Here is a 21,825-nt window from a genome sequence, read left to right on the forward strand (position 1 = left end):
TAACCATTGCTCCCATTTTTTCAGTCAGCTGGTGCTGGTAATAGTTCTGCTGCTGCCATTTATAGCTACTCCTAATCAATCTTTTGTTTCTTTACTTGTCCCATTACCACCCTCCTTGCCTTGCACCATCATCACTTTTGTCATTTAATCACTCGTGCCCTCCACCCTGTCAGAGACCTTCCCTTTTGTTCTTTCCTCCTCTTTCCCCCCCTCCCCCACTTTCCCTGGCTCTGTACTTGCTTAAAAACTTTCACTCTTTTAACATCTTCCAATTCTGACGAAAGGTCTTCGACCTGAAATGTTAACTCTGTTTCTTTCTCCACAGATGCTGCCTGACTTGCTGAGCCTCTCCAGCATTTTCTGTTTTTATCTCCAATAATTCTTTGATATTCTCATCTAGTACACCTACATTTTCACTTCCACCATTTGTGCAAATCAATCCAAAATATGTACTTAATGAGCATTATTGCTGACCGCAGGGCTCTGATCTCGCCAGGTGAGCTTGTTTGACTTAGATGAAGCGTTCCTCGTCCTGGTCTACAAGTGGTGCAACAAAGGCACTCACCTCATGGATCCGGCCCTTCTCGCCTGCTTTCATCTGATGTGAATCAGAAGCAATGGGAAACCTGAATAGGTGAGGTTAAGTTTGTTTTACATTTCTAATACACAAAAAAATTAAGTGCCTCAGCTATCGCGATGAGGTACATTGACCCTTCAAGTATCGGCCCACCGGCTTTAAGTGGGGATTGGACTTCAGGCTACTGTCGACCTGTTAACCGTTCTGCCCAATTAATTTGTGGAAGATTTCTTAGCTGACAGAACTTTGCCTTTTTCCATTCCAGCACATTAGCTTTGACTTTTCATCATCCTTTTCTGTTTACATTAAATCTAACTATGTTGTGGATGCTATTTCCTAATTGTTCTCCTACTCTCATCAGTTATTTGCTGCATTCAATCAACAAGTAGGTAGACACTGTGAGTTCCCAGTGAGTTTCAATGGAAGGTTGAGCTAGATGGGCAGATTGTGTTCTCCTTTGTCTGTACCTTGTGCTCTCCTGTAATTCCCGACACTTTCTGGAGTATCTCCGGCACCAGTTCCATATTGGTTTAAAACTTAGATCTATTTGCACTTGTGTTGTAGCGATTTCAGTCTTTTAAGATCCATTTTCTGTAAGCTATTTGGATGTTGTGCTTAGTTATGCCCTCACTGGTTCCAAATTGAAAATGGATGTTGTGGGATCTGCCTGCATCTGGAAACATTGGTTTGCCTCATTTAGTCAAAATTACTTTTGTTTTAAAAAAAAATTAGAATGATAAGCAATTTCCTGAAAACTATGAATTGCTTTTAAAATTGGGTGTCTACAGTTACAGTAGCCCAGAAATAGAGCCAACAGAAGGCACTTTTACATTGGTGTTCAAACAGAGACTTGTGAACTCCAAGTGGAGACTCACGACCTCTGAGCATCACTCCACTGTTTATTACCTCTATTCCACTAGTCCCCATTGGGGCTATTAAAGAATAGAAGATTGCTTTGTGTTTCTGACTATTTTCTGGACCAATTATACATAGTGTACCATTGGAGGCATGGAGTTCACCACCTTCAAATTACAGTGTGCCCTTGGCTGTGGAAGTACTATGCGGCTGTGGCCAACAGCACACTATCAGTATAAACGTGCCTGAAGAGAGTAACCTTAGAGTCTGTGCATTCTGGGAACAGGTCTTGCTCTTCCTTCTATCCATAAATAATAATTCCAGTGTTTCATTCAGTAGGTCATTTGTCTCATCACCTCCTACATTAGAAATGTCCATACCGGGAGTTGTCTGTGCATGCTTGTGTGAGTAATGACTTGTCACCCAGGTACTCGTTAACTGAAAAACAGCACCTGAGATATTTTCATCCCAATTTTAAAGTTTTACATGTCAATGTGGCCTTCCTTCACATTTACTTTAACTCATTTACTTCTTTGTTAGGCATTTATGCTGATCTTCGAGTGTTTGCTAGTGCTGTTGGGGAAGGTTTAAACTAGAGTGGCAGGGGGATGGGAACCTGAGCGGGGAGTCAGAAGGGAATAAAGTTGAGAGCAGCAAGAGAGGGGAAGACCCAGGGGAAATCTACAATACAAATAGTACAAACAGTTGTTCAAGAACAAGTGAAAGGGAAAAGCGTAGAGCAGCGGCAAGAAAGTGTACTTTAGGCACGGCAGATAAAATAAAAACTAGAAGGCGTAAGGCGATTAACCCAGCATCAAAGCTGTGGCAGGGAGTTGGGAACCTGAGCAGGGAGACAGAGGAAAGCATGTCAGGAATGGACAGAAGGTATGGAGTAAAAGGTAAAGTGTTAAAAAAGGAAAAAGCAGGAACTAAGCGTCACAAAACATATTTTAAGGTTCTTTATCTGAATGCACGTAGCATTCGTAACAAAATGGACGAGTTAACGGCACAAATAATTACGTATGGGTATGATCTTGTGGCCATTACAGAAACATGGCTGCAGGGTGACAACGACTGGGAATTAAATATGCCAGGGTATTTAACAATCAGGAAGGACAGGCAGGAAGGAAGGGGAGGTGGGGTGGCTATGATAATAAAGGAAGGAATCACTGTAATACAGAGAAATGATATTGGGACAAAGGATCAGGATAATGAAATAGTTTGGGTAGAGATAAGGAATAATAAGGGGAAAAAAACACTAGTGGGCATAGTATATAGGCCTCCTAATAGTTGCAACTCTGCTGGAAGAAGTATTAATCAGGAAATAGTCGGGGCATGTAATAAGGGAACAGCTATAATTATGGGGGATTTTAACTATCATATTAACTGGACAAATCAAATTGGGCAGGGCAGCCTTGAGGAAGAGTTTATTGAGTGTATTAGGGATGGATTTCTTGAGCAGTGTATAACTGATCCTACAAGGAGGCAGGCAACCTGGATTAATTAATAATGTCCTAGTTAAGGATCCCCTTGGAATGAGTGACCATAACATGGTTACATTCCATATCCAATTAGAGGGTGAGAAGGTTGGTTCTCAAACAAGCGTACTGAGCTTGAATAAAGGAGACTATGATGGTATGAGAGCGGAATTGATTAAAGTGGACTGGGAAAATAGATTAAAGGGTAAGACGGTACAAGAGCAGTGGTGTTCATTTAAGGAGTTATTTTACAACTTTCAAAATAAATATATTCCACTGAGGAAAAAAGGGTATAAAAGAAATGACAGCCATCCGTGGCTAAGTAAAGAAATTAAGGATAGTATCCGACTAAAAACAAGGACATATAAGGTAGCCAAACTTAGTGGGAGGATAGAAGATTGGGAAGTCTTCAAAAGACAGCAAAAAGTAACGAAAGGATTGATTAAGAAAGGGAAGATAGATTATGAAAATAAATTAGCAAAAAATATAAAAACAGATAGCAAGAGTTTCTACAGTTATATAAAAAGAAAAAGGGTGGCTAAGGCAAACGTAGGTCCCTTTGAGGATGAGACCGGGAAATTAATGGTGGGAAACATGGAGATGGCAAAAATGCTGAACAAATATTTTGTTTCAGTCTTTACGGTAGAGGACACTAAGAATATCCCAACACTGGACAAACAGGGGGCTCTGGGGGGGGGGGGAGGAGCTAAATACGATTAAAATCACTAAGGAATTGGTACTCAGTAAATTAATGGGACTCGAGGCAGATAAATCCCCTGGACCCGATGGCTTACATCGTGGGGTCTTGAGGGAAGTGGCAGTAGGGATTGTGGATGCTTTGGTAATAATTTTCCAAAATTCTCTGGACTCGGCAAAGGTCCCGGCAGATTGGAAAACTGCTAATGTAACACCCTTATTTAAAAAGGGTAGTAGGCAGAAGGCTGAAAATTATAGACCAGCTAGCCTAACATCTGTGGTGGGTAAAATTTTGGAGTCTATTATTAAGGAGACAGTAGCGGAACATTTGGATAAACATAATTTAATAGGACAAAGTCAGCATGGCTTTATGAAGGGGAAGTCATGTCTGACAAATTTGTTTGAGTTCTTTGAGGACATAACGTACAGGGTGGATTTTTGTTTTATTATTCGTTCACGGGATGTGGGCGTCGCTGGCGAGGCCAGCATTTATTGCCCATCCCTAATTGCCCTCGAGGGGGAACGTAGTGTATTTAGACTTCCAGAAGGCATTCGACAAGGTGCCACATAAAAGATTATTGCTCAAGATAAAGAATCACTGGATTGGGGGTAATATTCTGGCATGGGTGGAGGATTGGTTATCTAACAGGAAGCAGAGAGTTGGGATAAATGGTACATTCTCGGACTGGCAACCAGTAACCAGTGGTGTTCTGCAGGGGTCGGTGCTGGGTCCCCAACTCTTTACAATCTTTATTAACGATTTGGAGGAGGGAACCGAGTGTAACATATCAAAGTTTGCAGATGATACAAAGATGGGAGGGAAAGTAGAGAGTGAGGAGGACATAAAAAACCTACAGGGGGATACAGACAGGCTGGGTGAGTGGGTGGAGATTTGGCAGATGCAATACAATATTGGAAAATGTGAGGTTATACACTTTGGCAGGAAAAATCAGAGAGCAAGTTATTATCTTAATGGCGAGAAACTGGAAAGTACTGCAGTACAAAGGGATCTGGGGGTCCTTGTGCAAGAAAATCAAAAGGTTAGTATGCAGGTGCAGCACGTGATCAAGAAGGCCAACGGAATGTAGATTGGGACTCTACTCATTGGAGTTCAGAAGAATGAGAGGCGATCTTATTGAAACATATAAGATTGTGAAGGGGCTTGATCGGGTGGATGCGGTAAGGATGTTCCCAAGAATGGGTGAAACTAGAACGAGGAGGCATAATCTTAGAATAAGGGGCTGCTCTTTCAAAACTGAGATGAGGAGAAACTTCTTCACTCAGAGGGTAGTAGGTCTGTGGAATTTGCTGCCCCAGGAAGCTGTGGAAGCTACATCATTAAATAAATTTAAAACAGAAATAGACAGTTTCCTAGAAGTAAAGGGAATCAGGGGTTACGGGGAGCGGGCAGGAAATTGGACATGAATTTAGATTTGAGGTTAGGATCAGAGCAGCCATGATCTTATTGAATGACGGAGCAGGCTCGAGGGGCCGATTGGCCTACTCCTGCTCCTATTTCTTATGTTCTTATGTACTTCACAAATAAGTTGCAATAACATTTCACTTTTCCTCACATTAAGACTTCTACTTTCTTTCTTTACTTTTTATCAGGTATAAGGGCAGACTTCTAATGTCCAAGTGTTGAACAAAATTTAGTTTATGCATCACCTTTATCACTCGTGAACAATACCAAATAAGCTATGATGGAAAACTATGAAAGGATTCTTTCAGTGATTATTTGAACTACTGACAGTTACAGAAGAGGTTGATAAATATTCTGAATCTGTTGCAGGAATTAACATGTAATTATTTGATGGACTAATTGTAATGACTAAATCAAAACCTAATATTTCGACATGTGTCTATATGGTTCTGTTTCAGATACAGTGTGCTCCTATTGCAGTATGTGAACTAGAATGTAATGAACTCTCAATTAGTTGTTTCCCTACTAAGTCTATAATTAGATTAGCTGTATAAAAGTTCAATTCCTGTTTGTATTCAGTTCTCTTTTAGTTGTGTATCTTTTTAAACTACATTCCTGCTAAGGGTATCGAATTATGGCCAGGATTTAATGAACCACTTTGAGATGCCGTGTTTTTTTTTTGGCCTGCATGGTCCAATTCAGCCCCATTGAAAATGTCCTGTATAAAACCACCTCCAAAAAGAACTCTGTCCCATAATAGAATCTAAACTTTTTTTGATATTTTAAACACTTGATGACAGCAAGAACTGAAAAATGCTGCTGCTTTTGTCAGATGTGTTTTTTTCCCCCTTTGCAGTGTAAAGGAACTTCAAAGCTGAAGTAAGGTGTAGTGTAGAATTGATTTTTCTACAGTTATAAAATAGTTTATGTAAGCCAGTAAGAGTACTTTAGATTTATTCATGCTGATGAATGGTCTTGCTGTTCTGTGCTGATACTCAATACGAGTATTTCATTAACTTAATTTTCTCCTGCATTGTTTGTCCATTTCTGGTACAAAACTAATCCATTCTGAAACTATTGTTGGAACATATGATTTATTGGCTTTAATTTTTTTACAGGAAAAAATACTTAATTTCCCCCTAACTCCCCTCTCCTCCTACTGTCCCCACCCCCCCCCCAAAAAAAAACAAAGTTGTAAAGGAATCTAGTCCATACCAAAGCTGGTCATCAGATTCACAGCTGGGTGATGCCGACAGAAGCTATCATAGTTGAAAATGTTAATGTCAATCCTCACCTGAACACTTTTCTGAGGTTTTATTTTTTTTTAAATTGCAGTTTCTAGAAATGTATTTTACGCTGGATAAATGTCATGAGTTTTTTAATGCAAATTAAATGTGAATAAACAGTGACATACTGTTACTGTAAGTGGACAGCAGAGATTTTCTTTGCATTACACAAATTTTTCTCGTATCCTGGACTCTTCCATTGAGGGCATAATGTGGCTACTAATGGTTTTGTTGGAATACTCCTGCAGTATTTGGTGCTTAAAAAAAAATCAAAGCAACCCCTCGTGCGTGTTATACCATCATAAGTTATATACGTTTGTTGACAGATTGATTAATTGCCTTTTTGCTTTTCATTTTTATGTTTTAACGAGCAAGCTCAGTGACCATTATTTTTCTCTCAAAATCGATCAAAGGCTCTGTTCAAAAAGAAGTTGAGACTGATGCCATGATTTCCCACACAGCCAAGTAATTAGACAATCGTGCAGCTGAAGTTCAAACTTTTTCAAGTGCTTTGAATTGAGTTTAGGTCAGTGTTGACGTTTTATGTGGCCTGGAGATATACAATGAACTTAAAAGGGATCTGTGTTTTGACCCTTGTTGGAGTTTACTATTAATACTTACAGATTCAGTAAGCAACTTTGAAGATCTGAAGAATATCCTCCTGACAGTTTAAATCTTTCAAAGTTTATAGTAATGTTTGAATGTAAACCAATAATAAATCCAGTAAGATAGGATCATACACCTCATACAGTGAAATGATTGCCCTTAAAGATGTCAGTTTTCAGTCAGGTACACCGGCACACAGAAAGAAAAGTGACATAATTAACTCGTGGAAGACTGTTTCCTCCTCTTTCCAACCCCCCCCACCCCACCAATTTCTTTCCTATCCTCAAGGCTATGACTCATGCTGGGGTAGGCTGGTAGCTTCTAGAACCACGTTCAAGAGCTCAGTCTTCATGTGAACCTCACAGTCAAGCCTCCTCACCTGGTGTCTGCCCATATATGTACACGTACATATGCTCTTACTTCCTTTCCAGTACAGCAATCAAGAGATGGAATCTTGTCGTCCCTCCCCCCAACCAGAGCCAAGGATACTAAAACCAATTATAGCATTAACAGCTTCCTGAGTTGAGATCCGCTAACTTGAAGCATGCAAGGAATTTTCCCGGAACCTTGTTGACCTGTATGGCCACATCATATAGTGCAATTACTCACTGAGCCATCAGGGAGCTTACTTCATTCTTTAATTCTAACTTTATATTCTGCATTTATAACATGATTTGATTTCTAGTTGGGGAAACGAGAGGGGAAGGTGGGGGTGGGGGGTGGTAAAATAGAGGAGAAGGGATTGTGAAGCAAAAGTAAGGAAACTACCTCAGCAGGGAGGGAAGTCCAAGATTTTCATCTGAGGGGGGGTGGGGGGCAGGGGATGCGTGGTGAAGGTTATGATGAGCTACACTTTCCTTCCAACTAAGCCCAGAACTAACTCTGGGGGTTTGGTGAGCTAAACCTCTACTCCACCCTACCTTCCTTTCTGCGGTGTGCTTATACAAGGAAGGGGGAAGAAATGAATTACAATTTGCCCTGAGGGAAGAGGTTAAAAATGTTGGAGGATAGTTAGAAGCCATCTTGTTTAAGTCACGTAAGACAACTTACTGATGTGGGGAAGTGTGGTTATGTTCTTTATTTTGTAGCATTCTGTGATAAGTTGTACAGATTGAATTAAGTGAAACTGAACATAGTGACTATTCTGTATGTTCAGTTTATTGCTTCGTACCTGGCTTCATCTCACCAAGTGTTTTCTCAGTCTGCTTTGAGATTGAAGAAATACACGTGAAAGGCACAAATGTCCAGATCACAAGGGGGTGCTATTGTTACATCCCTGAATGATGCTGTTGTGCAAGTAGATATAGGACAGTGAATCGGTGCTCAGATCATCAATGAACTCGAAGGTATCTGTAGCAGACCCGAATTTGTAATGGAGAGCCTGGGTTAAAGTGGATCTGTAAAGATGGGGGATTAAGAAAGAATTTAGTATATATTTTAAACAGCATTAAAAGCTTAAACATTTGAACAATACTTATCTTTTAACAGAAAACCACATACGTCCTAGCGCAAAAGAACACATCACAATTTGGGCCACAGTGTCACTTAGTGGCCAGAGTCTGCAAGTTTTTAAAGCATATTTTAACCATTTCACCTTGTATACTCTGACTACATAAATTAAATATAGTTAGGCTGTCATTTAAAGTTAATTCAAAAGCAGAACACTTAACATTGGAAACCCCTATCACAGTGCTAACATACAGGGGTAACATGTACTGTCAGTAAATGTTGACAATTTAAGTGGATTTTGCCATAGACACAATCTGACTTGAGTTTTCAATGCATTTTGAAATAGAATGTTACGACCCAGTCAACATTTTTAATATATCAATAGATATAATATTTTTTTCTTTTACATATTCCATTAGCTTGCAGTTAATTTCCTGTGGTGGTGATTATGGGTAGTCTGGGACATGTGTTTGGAAGTAGAGTAGTCGGGTGGGAATGGAGCACGGAATGGGAAGCGGCGTTTTCGGGCAAGGAATGCCAAAGTGCTAACGAGTTGGATACGAAAACTGAGTTGAAGCCAGGGTGGAGCGGGATTTCTTCTGTTATCTGACAAATTGGAGTAATAAAGTCTAGTAGCTGAATTTGGGAGCTCTTGTCTTCCTTGGGGACTGAGGCTGGTGCAAATGGCAGGTTGGTTCTGTATAAAAGCACATTTGCACTTTTAATGTCAAAACAAAATTACAGCTGCCTTAAAAGTATTCACCCGTCCTGTAATGACTTTTCTAGATTTCAGTGTTTATCCTTTTCCATTACAAGACAGGGAGTGGTTACAAATGGCAAGTCTTGGCATGCTCTATGAATCAAAAAATAAAATCCTGGTTTATTATATACTTGGTCCCCACCCATGCCATACATACATACATAAGACTAGAGTTTCTGCTCAGGCATGATCCCAACTGGAAATAAGGCATAGCATAACTTGAGCCTGCCTGACATTATGGACTGTGGCCCAGTGTAATTTCTGGGATCAGCCATAATATATTTCAGGGAAGCTTCAAGCTTCAGTAATGGCTCTGATTAGAAACTCATCCAATTGGAGATTTAAAGGCCTGCAGCAGCTTAAAGGAACAGCCAATCTTTGAATCTGTTTTGGTGCACACAAGTTCAGTGGAAACAAATGTCTATCAGGTTACCAGGAGGTCAGAGAGCCCCCAGGCTTTCTGATGCAGCTGTGGAAGTACTATTAGAGGAAGTCAGGCAAAAGTGGGAGGCCCTGTTTGGCACAGAGTGATACAAAGCCCCAAGGAGAGCTGCCCAGGATCAATGGAAAGAGGTGACCAGGGCAGTGAGTATGAACTTAACAAAGCCACACATGGCCACTCTGCAGGAAAAAGAAACAGAATGACCGTACCAGGTCAGGCAAGATCAGAGGTACTACAAGTGCACGGTACAAAGAATGCCTGGCAATTCCAATTACCTCAACCTCACATTGTGTTAAAGTGCTTAATTTGCTTACCATCAATGCCTATGAGGTTTTAAAAAAAGAAAGAACTTGCCTTTATATAGCAAGACCTCAGGACATCCCAAAGCACTTCACTGCAACAAATTACTTTTGAAATTTAATCGCTGTTGTAATGTAGGAAAATACGACAGCCAATTTGCGCACAATAAGGTCACATAGTGAGATAAATGAACAGTTAATCTGTTAGTGATGTTGGTTAAGGGATAAATGTTGGCCAGCACATTGGAAAAACTACCCTGCTCCTCTTCGAATGGTGCCATGGATTTTTTATGTCCACTTCGGTTTTAACCCAGAAATTTCTGAAGCTGAGCAGGCAGGACGCCTTTTTTTTAGGCTGATGATTGCCACTGGAAGAGTGTGGGCCGGTTATCTCACTATTAGGAAATCAGAAACAGTAAATCATGCACATTTTTAATTTTCCACAGTTCCTCGGAAACCCATGAGGTAGACACCCAGGGATTGCTGGTAATGGTGCAGGTGTCCACCCACTTCATGCAAATAACTTCAACCACAGGATTTAGAACAGGGTCAAATTGGCAGGTGGAAGGCAAAATGAGGTTCTTTGAGCGTGACAGATACGCAAGAAACGTAAGACTTTGATAACCTGAGCAAACGTCCTTTGATAGTGACTATTTTCTTCACTCACCGCCAGATGAACACCGCAGGGCAGTAATTGAAGAGAAAAATTAGATTTCCACTGACGGGTGATGGAAAGAGAGAGAAGATGGACATGACACAGAAAAGTACAATCTCATGAAGAATCAGGAACATTAGCCCATTCTGACCTTTGTACAGCTTTGTGTAATTCTATCGTGACGCAACACTTTAATAACTAAACTGTTTCTCTATATTGTAATCAGATTATACCAAGCTATTTTACTCTTCACTACCACCCCCTCTATGGACTTAAATCAGAAAATTCACTTTAGTCAGATCCTGGTACAAGATCTTCCTAATTTACAGCTGTGTTCAGTCCAAATAATGCAATCCCTTGAATTAACTGGCCTGCAGTGTCTTGCATTGCACTAAAATTCTCTTTTTTGGTCTGTGTCTGCAACTTAGCTACTTGGTAGGCCTTCATTCACTCAGCTAATGATGGTTCCTAATCTCTAAACTTCTCCAATTGCAGAAAATCATAATGGTTACTAGGAAGGAGGTTTGAGGACCTGTGATCATTATAGGTAATCCCTTTCTCACCTGTAACCTGCAACGTCTGTCTCTTGATTGTTTCCAGTTCTACACAGGTATTTGAAGTACAGCTGCTAGTGTATTACTAATAAAGACCTTTCAGTATCAGTTAAATTAAGATATAGATGTAGCACTCCCCATTGTGACTGGTGATATCTTCTGTTATATTCAGATAGTTAATACACCAGGTGATTATCTAATATTGCTGCTGTTATGCTGTAGTGAGCAACATTGTCCCGGGAAGTCGTCATTTTCTGGCAAAGCATGTTGATTCTGAATAGTGTGTTTGTTTTTATTAATTGAATGCTGTCTAAATATCTAGCTGAATTATCCAAATAGGTAAATGTTTCTCACTGACTCTACACATCACTCATAAAATTTGATTTTCCACTTATTTGTCTTCGCTGCTGGAGGTTGTTAATGGATGAAGCAGCAGTGATGTAATTTCATCCCTGACGTCATGATTAGGTGCCGTTAATTACATTAATTGTATGATTTAGTATGTGTGAGATTTCATTAATTACGCTCCAAAATAAATCATTTAACATCTGCGTATTTAGATCAATGACACATCAAAATGAAAATGGCAATCCAAATAAAATTTAAGAATGCTGCCAGTTTTGAGTATTTGATTTTTAAGAACTTACTGCAAGTATCATTGTGATCACTAAACTGAGGGTTCTTAACAAGGCAATAAAATTAGATTTCAGCCAGAATCACAATGACAAAGGGTATTGGTTTCATGAAGCTCCTAACCTTATTGTAAGAACATATTGTTGCTTTGCAATCTGAACAAGATGTTTGAAATTTATTTATTTATCGTATGCATATAATACGCTAAATAAATAAGCAACCAGTAACCAGTGGTGTTCCACAGGGGTTGGTGCTGGGTCCCCAACTCTTTACAATCTATATTAACGATTTGGAGGAGGGGACCGAGTGCAACATATCAAAATTTGCAGATGATACAAAGATGGGAGGGAAAGTAGAGAGTGAGGAGGACATAAAAAACCTGCAAGGGGATATAGACAGGCTGGGTGAGTGGGCGGAGATTTGGCAGATGCAATATAATATTGGAAAATGTGAGGTTATGCACTTTGGCAGGAAAAATCAGAGAGCAAGTTATTTTCTTAATGGCGAGAGACTGGAAAGTACTGCAGTACAAAGGGATCTGGGGGTCCTAGTGCAAGAAAATCAAAAAGTTGGTATGCAGGTGCAGCAGGTGATCAAGAAAGCCAACGGAATGTTGGCTTTTATTGCTAGGGGGATAGAATATAAAAACAAGGAGGTATTGCTGCAGTTATATAAGGTATTGGTGAGACCGCACCTGGAATACTGCATACAGTTTTGGTCTCCATACTTAAGAAAAGACATACTTGCTCTCGAGGCAGTACAAAGAAGGTTCACTCGGTTAATCCCGGGGATGAGGGGGCGGACATATGAGGAGAGATTGAGTAGATTGGGACTCTACTCATTGGAGTTCAGAAGAATGAGAGGCGATCTTATTGAAACATATAAGATTGTGAAGGGTCTTGATCGGGTGGATGCAGTAAGGATGTTCCCAAAGATGGGTGAAACTAGAACTAGGGGGCATAATCTTAGAATAAGGGGCTGCTCTTTCAAAACTGAGATGAGGAGAAACTTCTTCACTCAGAGGGTGGTAGGTCTGTGGAATTTGCTGCCCCAGGAAGCTGTGGAAGCTACATCATTAGATAAATTTAAAACAGAAATAGACAGTTTCCTAGAAGTAAAGGGAATTAGGGGTTATGGGGAGCGGGCAGGAAATTGGACATGAAGCTGAGTTCGGATCGGTCAATGCCCTGTGGGTGGCGGAGAGGGCCCAGGGGCTATGTGGCCGGGTCCTGCTCTGACTTCTTGTGTTCTTTAGATTTGTGGTTGGGATCAGATCAGCCATGATCTTATTGAATGGCGGAGCAGGCTCGAGGGGCCGATTGGCCTACTCCTGCTCCAATTTCTTATGTTCTTATGTTCTTATGTAATTCCAGCCATTTTAGAGTATTGTCACCACCAGATAGTTTAGTTAGGGAGCATGATTCAACAATGTGGGACATGGTTTGTATTTGTCTGCAGGGACATTTATCGTCATCGTGAAGGTCCCATAGATGAAGATTTGAGGTGCACCGTGCCTGACCAGTTCGGAAGTGGTTGAGAAGATAGTTTAGGTACAGACTAAAAAGAAGTGATGCTAGACCTCGTCCCCAAGGGAGGCCATTGATTTGGTATCTCCACGAACTGGTGCTGTCGGCCATGTGTACTCTGACTGCTGCGGGGCTGATGTTTCATTCATCTAAGCAGATGGTCTAATATGGCAGGACGTTCGCTATTTTTTGCGAGAAGACTCGTATGCCAGAGAGTGTCAGAAGCTACTGTTAGATCAAGGAAGACAACACCAGTCTTAAGGTTTTTCTGAAAGCCATTTTCAACTAAGGAGGTTAGGGTGAGTACTTGGTCACAATTCCTGCGGCCACGACAGAAACCAGCTTGGTCTGGGCTCAGTGCCGCCTCAATGCACTGGAGATACGTGTTTGAAATAAAACTTAACTGCTGTTTTTGCCCATAATTACCTATCAAAATATTGACTGCCTTTGTTATTCAGTACTATCAAGCTACACAGTAATTTTTGAAAAAAAATAAATGGGTGCAAATTCTATAGTTATATCCTAATTTTTCAGCTGGCTGTTGGAAGTATTATGTTATGATCTGATTTAGAATTTCTCTTAATGAGAACTCAAATTCTGGTTGGTTCTGATCTTTAATTTTATTAGTGCATTCACCTGTGGCATTGCCTACAAAGGATTTTTTTAAAAGCTAATTAATAAAAATCAATCTATGCCCCTTACTCATCCCTTTCACACGTCTCAATATTAGGCTCCTTGTTAATCGAGTCTCAGGATTTTACAGAGCCCTACACATCAGCTTTAATTATAGAACTCCAGATTTGTAGCAGGGCAGGCCTACATTTCTCAAGAAACAATTCGACTTTAATGATCAACCTCAATTTCATCAATTAATATTATAATAATAAAAACCATTCTACTATTGATAGTAAATCGATTGCTCTAAATCTGAGTGGGAACTGTCATGATGTCTGAAATTTATTTTTGATAGAATGGGATTGGTCGGTGAATGATATTTGTTATTTAGCTCATTGGTTACTCTTTGCTTTAATTATCGTAATCGCAATCAGAAAGCAGAAAAATAGACAATATAGACCAGTGAGCAAGTAGAAAGCTACAGACCCAAAATATATTTATTTGTATAGATGGATAGATTGGATTACTGGGATCAACATCCAGGAACAAGATGACTGTTGACTCCACTTGACATAATCAGAGCTGTTCATTGTTGGACCTGCTGGAAATATCAGTTGAGTGCTCTTGCAGCTGAGGGACATGATGTTACTGATCTTCAGCAGGCTGATCTTCAGCAGGCTGCCCTACAACACAGTATTCAAAATTTCTGCATGTAAACTAGGGGAATTGAAATTATGTTTCTAAAATTATGCTGTAAAAGGGTAAGTACTTTTCACTATTATTGCCTTTAAATGGAATTGGCTGCTACAACCTTTAACTAAACATAAGAACCACAAATTTCCTGTTTTGGTAAATTGACATAACCTGGGCCGATGAGAAAGCAAAATTAGGCTGGGATCAATTCATTTGGCTCCCGACAACAGCTCCAGCATTTTCTGTTGGAAGTGACGTCGAACATCTAAAACGTCTGCCTAAATATGTGTGTCTCTAGCATGCAACATTTCTGTAGAATGTGGAGAAGGAATTAAATTTGTAAGAACATAAGAAATAGGAGCAGGAGTAGGCCATACAGCCCCTTGAGTCTGCTCCACCATTCAAGAAGATCATGGCTGATCTTCTATCTCAACTCCACTTTCCTGCCCTATCCCCATATCCCTTGATTCCGTTTGTGTCCAAATATCCACCGACCTCAATCTTGAATATACACAACGACTAAGCATCCACAGCCCTCTGGAGTAGAGAATTCCAAAAATTTCCAACCCTCAGTGAAGAATTTTTTCCTCACTTCAGTCCTAAATGGCTGACCCCTTATCTTGAGACTATTTTAAATGGATGGGTTGTCTAATAGAATAGTATGTATTCAGGATGAGAAAAGGTCATCAGGCCCACTTTCTAGGCTCATCCCTGTATACGTCCTTCTATCACCTGCATCTCCGAACCTTCCCTCCCTCCCTTCCTTCCTCCCTCCCTCCCCCCCCCCACCTCTACACCCCACCCACACCCTTCCTCTTCGCCACCTTTTCTCTTCACTTCTCCTCCACCCTTTTCTCTTTCCCCTTCACCTCCATATCCACCCTTCCTCTTCTCTTTCCCCCCTCCCCACTTCCTGTGCGAGGCAAAAAAAGCAGAAACCAATATACAATTCACGAAACCGCTGTCAAAAATTCCTCCGAACCCTTTGAAAGCAATTAGGTCATCCTCAGGAAGCCCCAATCCAGTGGTTATGACTGAAATTCTTATTTTTCTTCTGCCTCATAATTTTACAAAACTGCATCTAACATCATCTTAAAGGACCACACAAAGTCAGCCCTCTACCACATTCAGAATGCTGTTCCACAGGCCGATGACTCTGAGGAAAATAAAACTTCCAGTACTTAAACCTCCTTGCTTTCTCAATTTAATTAGGTGGCCCCTAGTTCCACCCAATCCCATCAGCCCAAACAATCTGTTCCAATTGTATGTTACCAATGCTCTTAATAATTTTGAAGACATGCATCAGTTCCCTTCTAATTCTACAGCTCTCCAGAAAATCCAAACCCAAGGCAGGTCTCTCTCTATAGCTCAGTGTACTTGTGCCAATCGTTGCCCTTCTCTGGGGCCAAAATGTTTTCTTTGAAGTGGCAGTATCAAAAAGATACACAAAACTCCAAATAAGATCTCAATAAACCTCTCTCATCTTGGCCCTAATTTTCTACTGTTTAGACCATATAATACAGACCTGGATTCTGGTTTGGCTGCCGTTGCCTGATACTGAACTTGAATCTTTAATCCCAAGTGTCTCTCCCTTCATGTCACCTTTTATCCTACGCCCACCCATGTTATACATTATACTTGAATTCTATGCATAACTGCACACGTACCTACAATGAAGGATAGTTGCCAGTCTTGGGCCCATTTTCTCAGTCTATCCAAATCCAATCAATCTATTTCCTTCTACTAAGGTCCTGACTCTACGGCACAATTTAGTATAATAAAAAAAATTGTATTTGTATGGCACCTTTCAAGACCTCAGGATGTCCCAAAGTGCTTCACAACCAATGAAGTATTTTTTAAGTGTCGTCACTATTGTAATGTAGGGAAACGTAGCAGCCAATTTGCTCATAAAAAGGTCCCAGATAAATAACCAGATCATCTGTTTCAGTAATGTTGGTTGAGGGGTCAATATTGACCAAGATACTGGGCGAGCTCCCTTGCTCTTAGAATAGTGCCATGAGAGGGCAGATGGGTGTCCAGTTTAATGCCTCATCTGAAAGACAACACCTCCAAAAGTGGCACGCTCCCTCAGTAGTGTACTGAAGTGTTAGTGTAGGTTATGTGCTCAGATCTCTGAAGTGGTGGATCATCTGCAAATATAATCTATGCCCAGCTCCGGATTGTTAATAAATAGGAGAGGACACTGCACCGAATCCTGCACCTCCTCCCCGTAGTGACCAGATCTTCAGTCATTGGTATTTCCAGGGTTCTTACCAAAACCTCAGCCATTTCCTTCAGTGACTTAGGACAATTTAAATCTGGATCTGGTACTTTTTCTACCTTGAGTCCCTCTAATTTAGCATGCAACATTTCCCTTGAGATGTGTTGGCAACCCATTTGAGTGTTCGTTTTATCTGCTATACAAAGGCTGGGTCCAGCTCTTTGACAGTTTAAGAACAGATACAAAGTATCTGATCAGCTCTTCTACCATAACCTTGTCGTCCTCTATGAATCTGCCTGAGTCACCCAGCAACAAACCTATTTGTTCGCGAACACTGACTTTTTAAAAAAAGCAAAAAATGCTTTTCCATTATGTTGGCTACATTCTGATTTCTGCGTTCATTTTAGCTTGCCTATTATTTCTTTTTGTTAACACTTACTAATTTTTACACCTTTCCCTGTCTGAGGGACTGTTACTTGTTTTATAAGCCTTAACATACCTTTTTTTTGAGCACAAGTTGCCTAATTCCCTATGAAGCCATTTTGGCTTTCTCATCGTACTACCTTCTCTAGATATGGTTATATAAGGATTCACAACCTTTCAGGATTTTGTTTTTTTTTGTGTCTCATTTCCTTTGCATGTTGCAATAATGCACTAACTCCCAACAGTACTAACTCCCTAAGTCGCACCTCCCTTGTGATTGTGAAGACTCTTTCAATCTTACCCAAGCCTCACTGCACCTGAAGTCTCAATTGCAATAAGACCATTATATTTGAAAACAGGCACATTTTTTATTTAAAACATAATCTTAAGCCAGGACCATACACCAACTTGGCTGTGACAAGGTACCACCTGAGGCTGGTGCTCCAGCAGCACTATAAATAGATTTGACACCCACCAAAATTATTTAAGTGCCCCCCCGACATCAGGAAATCGGTCGGGATGATGGACGCAACCATGGGTAGGCGAAAACTCTGTCCTGTGGAAGATGTTCTGCCATTGTGGCTTCACAAGAATTTCTAGACTAAGAACACAAAATATTGAATACACATAGAGCCATTCAGCTCATAAGCCTGTTCTGCTACAGACTGTCTATAGTTTATATTATCATGGACATTACTCAACTTACTCAAACTCCTAAGGGAGGTAGGTAACCATAAGTAAGTGGCCAAGAAAATATGCACTGAACTTTTTCTTTACTCTTTTCCGCCCTCTTATCCCCGTGGTAATCAAATGAACTTTGAAGACTCCAATCCCAAATTATTACTCCCCAGCCAGTTGTAAACTCTAGGGGATGTTCTTGTGGCCCCAGCAGTATTGCAGCCATTGTAGTCCATGGAATAATTTCTACATCTATTTCTGTAACCATTGCCCTTTTTCCTAACTGAATATTTAAATAGGGGTAATGAACATAGCATTAACTACTTTTGCTTGGAATACCTTCCATATGTCCACTGCTCTTGCTGGGTGAGAGTGAAATGTCATCTTTAGTTAAAGGATACTCTGGAACAATGGCCTTGTTCTTGATTATCTGTCCAAAAAAGACTATACAAATTTTTTTTGGAAGTACTTTTTAAAAAAAAAAGCTGCAGTTTGCCATAAGTTTATAGGCTTCCCAATCAGGACTCCTGTCTTCACTGTACTTCCGAAGTGAGGCATTGAAATATGAGGCATTTGCCTACCCTTGGCTCCTAGCACCTCCATTGCGCATTGTTTTTAGTGGAGGATACTAGGAGCTGATGATGGATGAAGCTGTGTTGTTTTTCAGTGCCTAGTTTCAGAAATCCAGTAAAGGTAGTGGCTCCAGTTGGGAAATTAATAGCCTGTGGCAAGTTGTGTGTCTGTGGTGTTATGTGTTTTTTTTGCAGTTACTCACAGACTGTTTTTAAACTGCACACTGGGGTAAAGCCATTGAGGGGCCTAATGCCAGAGTATTCATTTCACTGCAGAATTATTTTGCTGTGTTTTATAAATTAGATTTTTATTGAATTAGTCAGTGGAATTCAGCCATATACAATCTGAGGTCAAATATGAATACACAAAGAACTTATTTCAGCATTTATCTGTCAGCCTTTGGCCTATTGGCCACACTCAGAAAAAAAGTGAATTCCTGCTTGTTTGTGTTCAGAGTTAAAGAAACTATTTTGTGAATGTTTGTGCTGTTAGACTTCTGTTCCCACAGTAATACTGTAAAGTCGATCTTGTCTTTCACAGTGTGGATCAGTGAAGCCTGCATACCAGAACGACTAACTGTGGTGTCCAGGCAATAATAAGACTCATTACATTATGGCTACTTTTTATTTGGGGGGAAAAAAATGTAAATTGCGTAGAACTAAATAGGTCAAAGTACAATTGCTAATGATCAATGACTGGAGTGAGAAGGAACCTCCCATATTCTGTAGTATTGTAAAATGTAGCACAGCAAAAATCAGTTGAGTAATCAAGTATTGACCAGTCTTTTTGTTCATTAGAACACTTTTAGATTTGTACGCGAAGTATTGTATACTTGTATTCCACAGCAAATCTGTGCAAGGAACATTTAATTTTCCAAGTTTGTGATCTGTATTCCTGTTATTTTATTTAAACAACAAGTTGGTTTCTTTAAGAATCAGACCTTCAAATGTGGGAAATGATTACCCTTTGACCAAAGTGAATTGTTCCTTTGGTGTTTATAATTAGCCCACATCCATACAAATACTTCAAAATACTGCCTGGTACTTTTCTAAGGAGTACTTTTACTCCTTACAATCTTTTATGGTGTGAACTTTGTATATACAAACCTCCAGAAGTACTTTTCATTAAGATTCATTGAATTCACTCCCTGGTCTTTCCAAATTAGACATCACTGAATGGTACTTATTTAGTTACAGGGAAAATGTGGTTTGAAATTTATATCCACTTTATATAGAAAGCTGGTCTGAAACCCAGGTGTGCATTATAATTGGAAAAACTGTGGTATCTTTTTACTTCTGTATTTTGATCTGTATATTTTAAAACAGGATTCAGGACCAATCCAAATGCTGTGGTTAAACAATGTGGAGATACACATTTTGTTTGCACGGTATATATGCATAGCACTTTGGGGATTTTAAAAATATGCCAGAAATAGATGTTTTAATTTTGCATATGCTTATGCAAAATTTTCATTTAAATCTTTCTATACAAATTTTTTAATGTATCCTAAAATAATTTTTTACATATACAGAAACACTTGTTGACCAATAATGCAAAATCATTGTGCATTTAAAAATTGTATTCTCTAATAATTTGAATTAAGCAACACAACAAAGTGAGAAATTTGTGCTTAAAAATTTAAATGATCAAATAATATGAATGAAGTGACTTTGAATTAAGAGAAGTAGACTGTAGTTAGCAAGCTCTTCTGTTTTTTATTTAAAAAACTAAGCTTTGGTGACTTGGCAGTTGTAGTGATTACAGCACTCAAAATCCTGGAACTGCCTACCAACAGCACTGTGGGAGAACCTTCACCACACGGACTGCAGCGGTTCAAGAAGGCGGCTCACCACCACCTTCTCAAGAGCAATTAGGGATGGGCCATAAATGCTGGCCTTGCCAGCAACGCCCACATCCCATGAATGAATTTTAAAAACTCCTATCCCCAGAATAGAAAGTGAGCAGTTCAAATGTTGTTGGAAGTCTGTTGCCCTTGATCAAGTTTCTTCAGATTTTGAGCATTTTGCATTAGTGGCATCCTTTGCTTGAGATGGAGAAACAATACAAAAGTACATCTCTGGTTGACTAATAATTCATCAGCTGTGATATGGTTCAAAGGCCCTCTCTCTAACTGAGGGTGGGGTAGATATTAAACCTAATAGCTTCTTTGTGATGTAACCCAATTTAACAATACTAACTAAGTGTGCTCGCTTTGCTGCAAAATTAAAATTAAGCTTGGATGATTAAATCAACTCAACAAAGTCTAAGGTTCCGATATTTACAGTGAGGGGCGGCGTTGTAGCAGCCCGGAAATTTGGGTAACCTGGAGGTCCTGCCGAAGTCGATGTGGGATGGGGGGTTATCGAAGGCCTTGGGGAGGTCAGAGGTCAGGGAGGGGATCCGATCATGGTGGGTGGGGGCACAGATCACTGAGGTGGTAGTCGACGGATCGCTGGACGAGAAGCAGGTTTGCTTGGTGGGCCAAAGGGAAGCACTCGTCCTCCTGGCCCACAAGCCGTGCTGGAAAGACACTTACCTGCTGGATCTGGCCATGCTTGCCTCCCTCCAGCTGCCGCGTTTCACGATCCCTGGGAAACCCGACCTTCAGGCGTTAAATCTAAAAGCCTACTAAAATTTGAAGCATGCAGCCTCATTAAAATATTTAAATTACGGACCCGACTTTGGAGAGCAGGTTAGTTGCCTGACCCCAACCCGCCTCCGTTAAAACCGGAAGTGGAGGCGGGTTGGGTTTCCGATTTTTGAAATTTTAATCCCGCCCGTCCTGGGGGGGTTAAAATTACCCCCTAAGCCTCAATCTTGTCTTTTTTTCCAAAAAAAATCAACAGACAAAAAATCCAGTATTATTATCCAGTTGTGTTTTCTTCCTTCTCTTCTCATTCCTGCTGCACACACTCCTCCTCGTATAATCCATTTAATTTTTAACACCTTAAGTAGAAGGATCTTTATCATGCTATTTAAGAGTTGAGCAAAGCTATGCTGCTACCTTGCCTGATCTCATTAAGAAATTACAGTGTGCTTAGATTAAATATTGTAGCGTCCCTGTACAAACACTTTAGAAGCCTACTCTGCTGTTTGAATGGGAATTGTTATTCTGCCTTTCCAACCTGGTGGTCTTTCTCCAATGTGCTCCCTAAGCGAAGAGGAGGTCCTAGTGGTGTAGGACACTCCAACTCCCAAGTCATCTATAGCAAAAACAGTTCTTGGACTTCTTATAAAATTGCTCCACTGGCAATCTTGTTTAAGCGAGGGTCTTCTGACTAGGAAATTCTGATTGTGGTGCTGTGGCTGCTCCAACTTTCTTTCATAGTTCCAAACAAATCTGAGCCCCAATTGCCAGGTATATCCAAAGCATTTACTCTTCT

The 21,825-nt window shown here is 40.2% G+C and overlaps 1 protein-coding gene across 4 annotated transcripts in view; it reads left to right on the forward strand.

Moving 5' to 3' along the window:
- commd10 (COMM domain containing 10) overlaps positions 1 to 21,825 on the forward strand; it is a 94,604-nt gene that overhangs the window by 29,025 nt on the left and 43,754 nt on the right. Inside the window, exon 6 of one of the 4 annotated variants that reach the window (XM_067982992.1) lies at positions 10,545 to 11,682. The exons of the other annotated variants lie outside the window; for them this stretch is intronic. Coding sequence (XP_067839093.1) covers positions 10,545 to 10,565 — 21 coding nt within the window. The 3' untranslated portion in view covers positions 10,566 to 11,682. Of the gene's footprint in view, positions 1 to 10,544; positions 11,683 to 21,825 lie in introns of those variants that run through there. 4 annotated transcript variants of the gene reach the window in all.

Source organism: Heptranchias perlo, chromosome 4, assembly GCF_035084215.1.
Source record: "Heptranchias perlo isolate sHepPer1 chromosome 4, sHepPer1.hap1, whole genome shotgun sequence".
NCBI lineage: Eukaryota > Metazoa > Chordata > Chondrichthyes > Hexanchiformes > Hexanchidae > Heptranchias > Heptranchias perlo.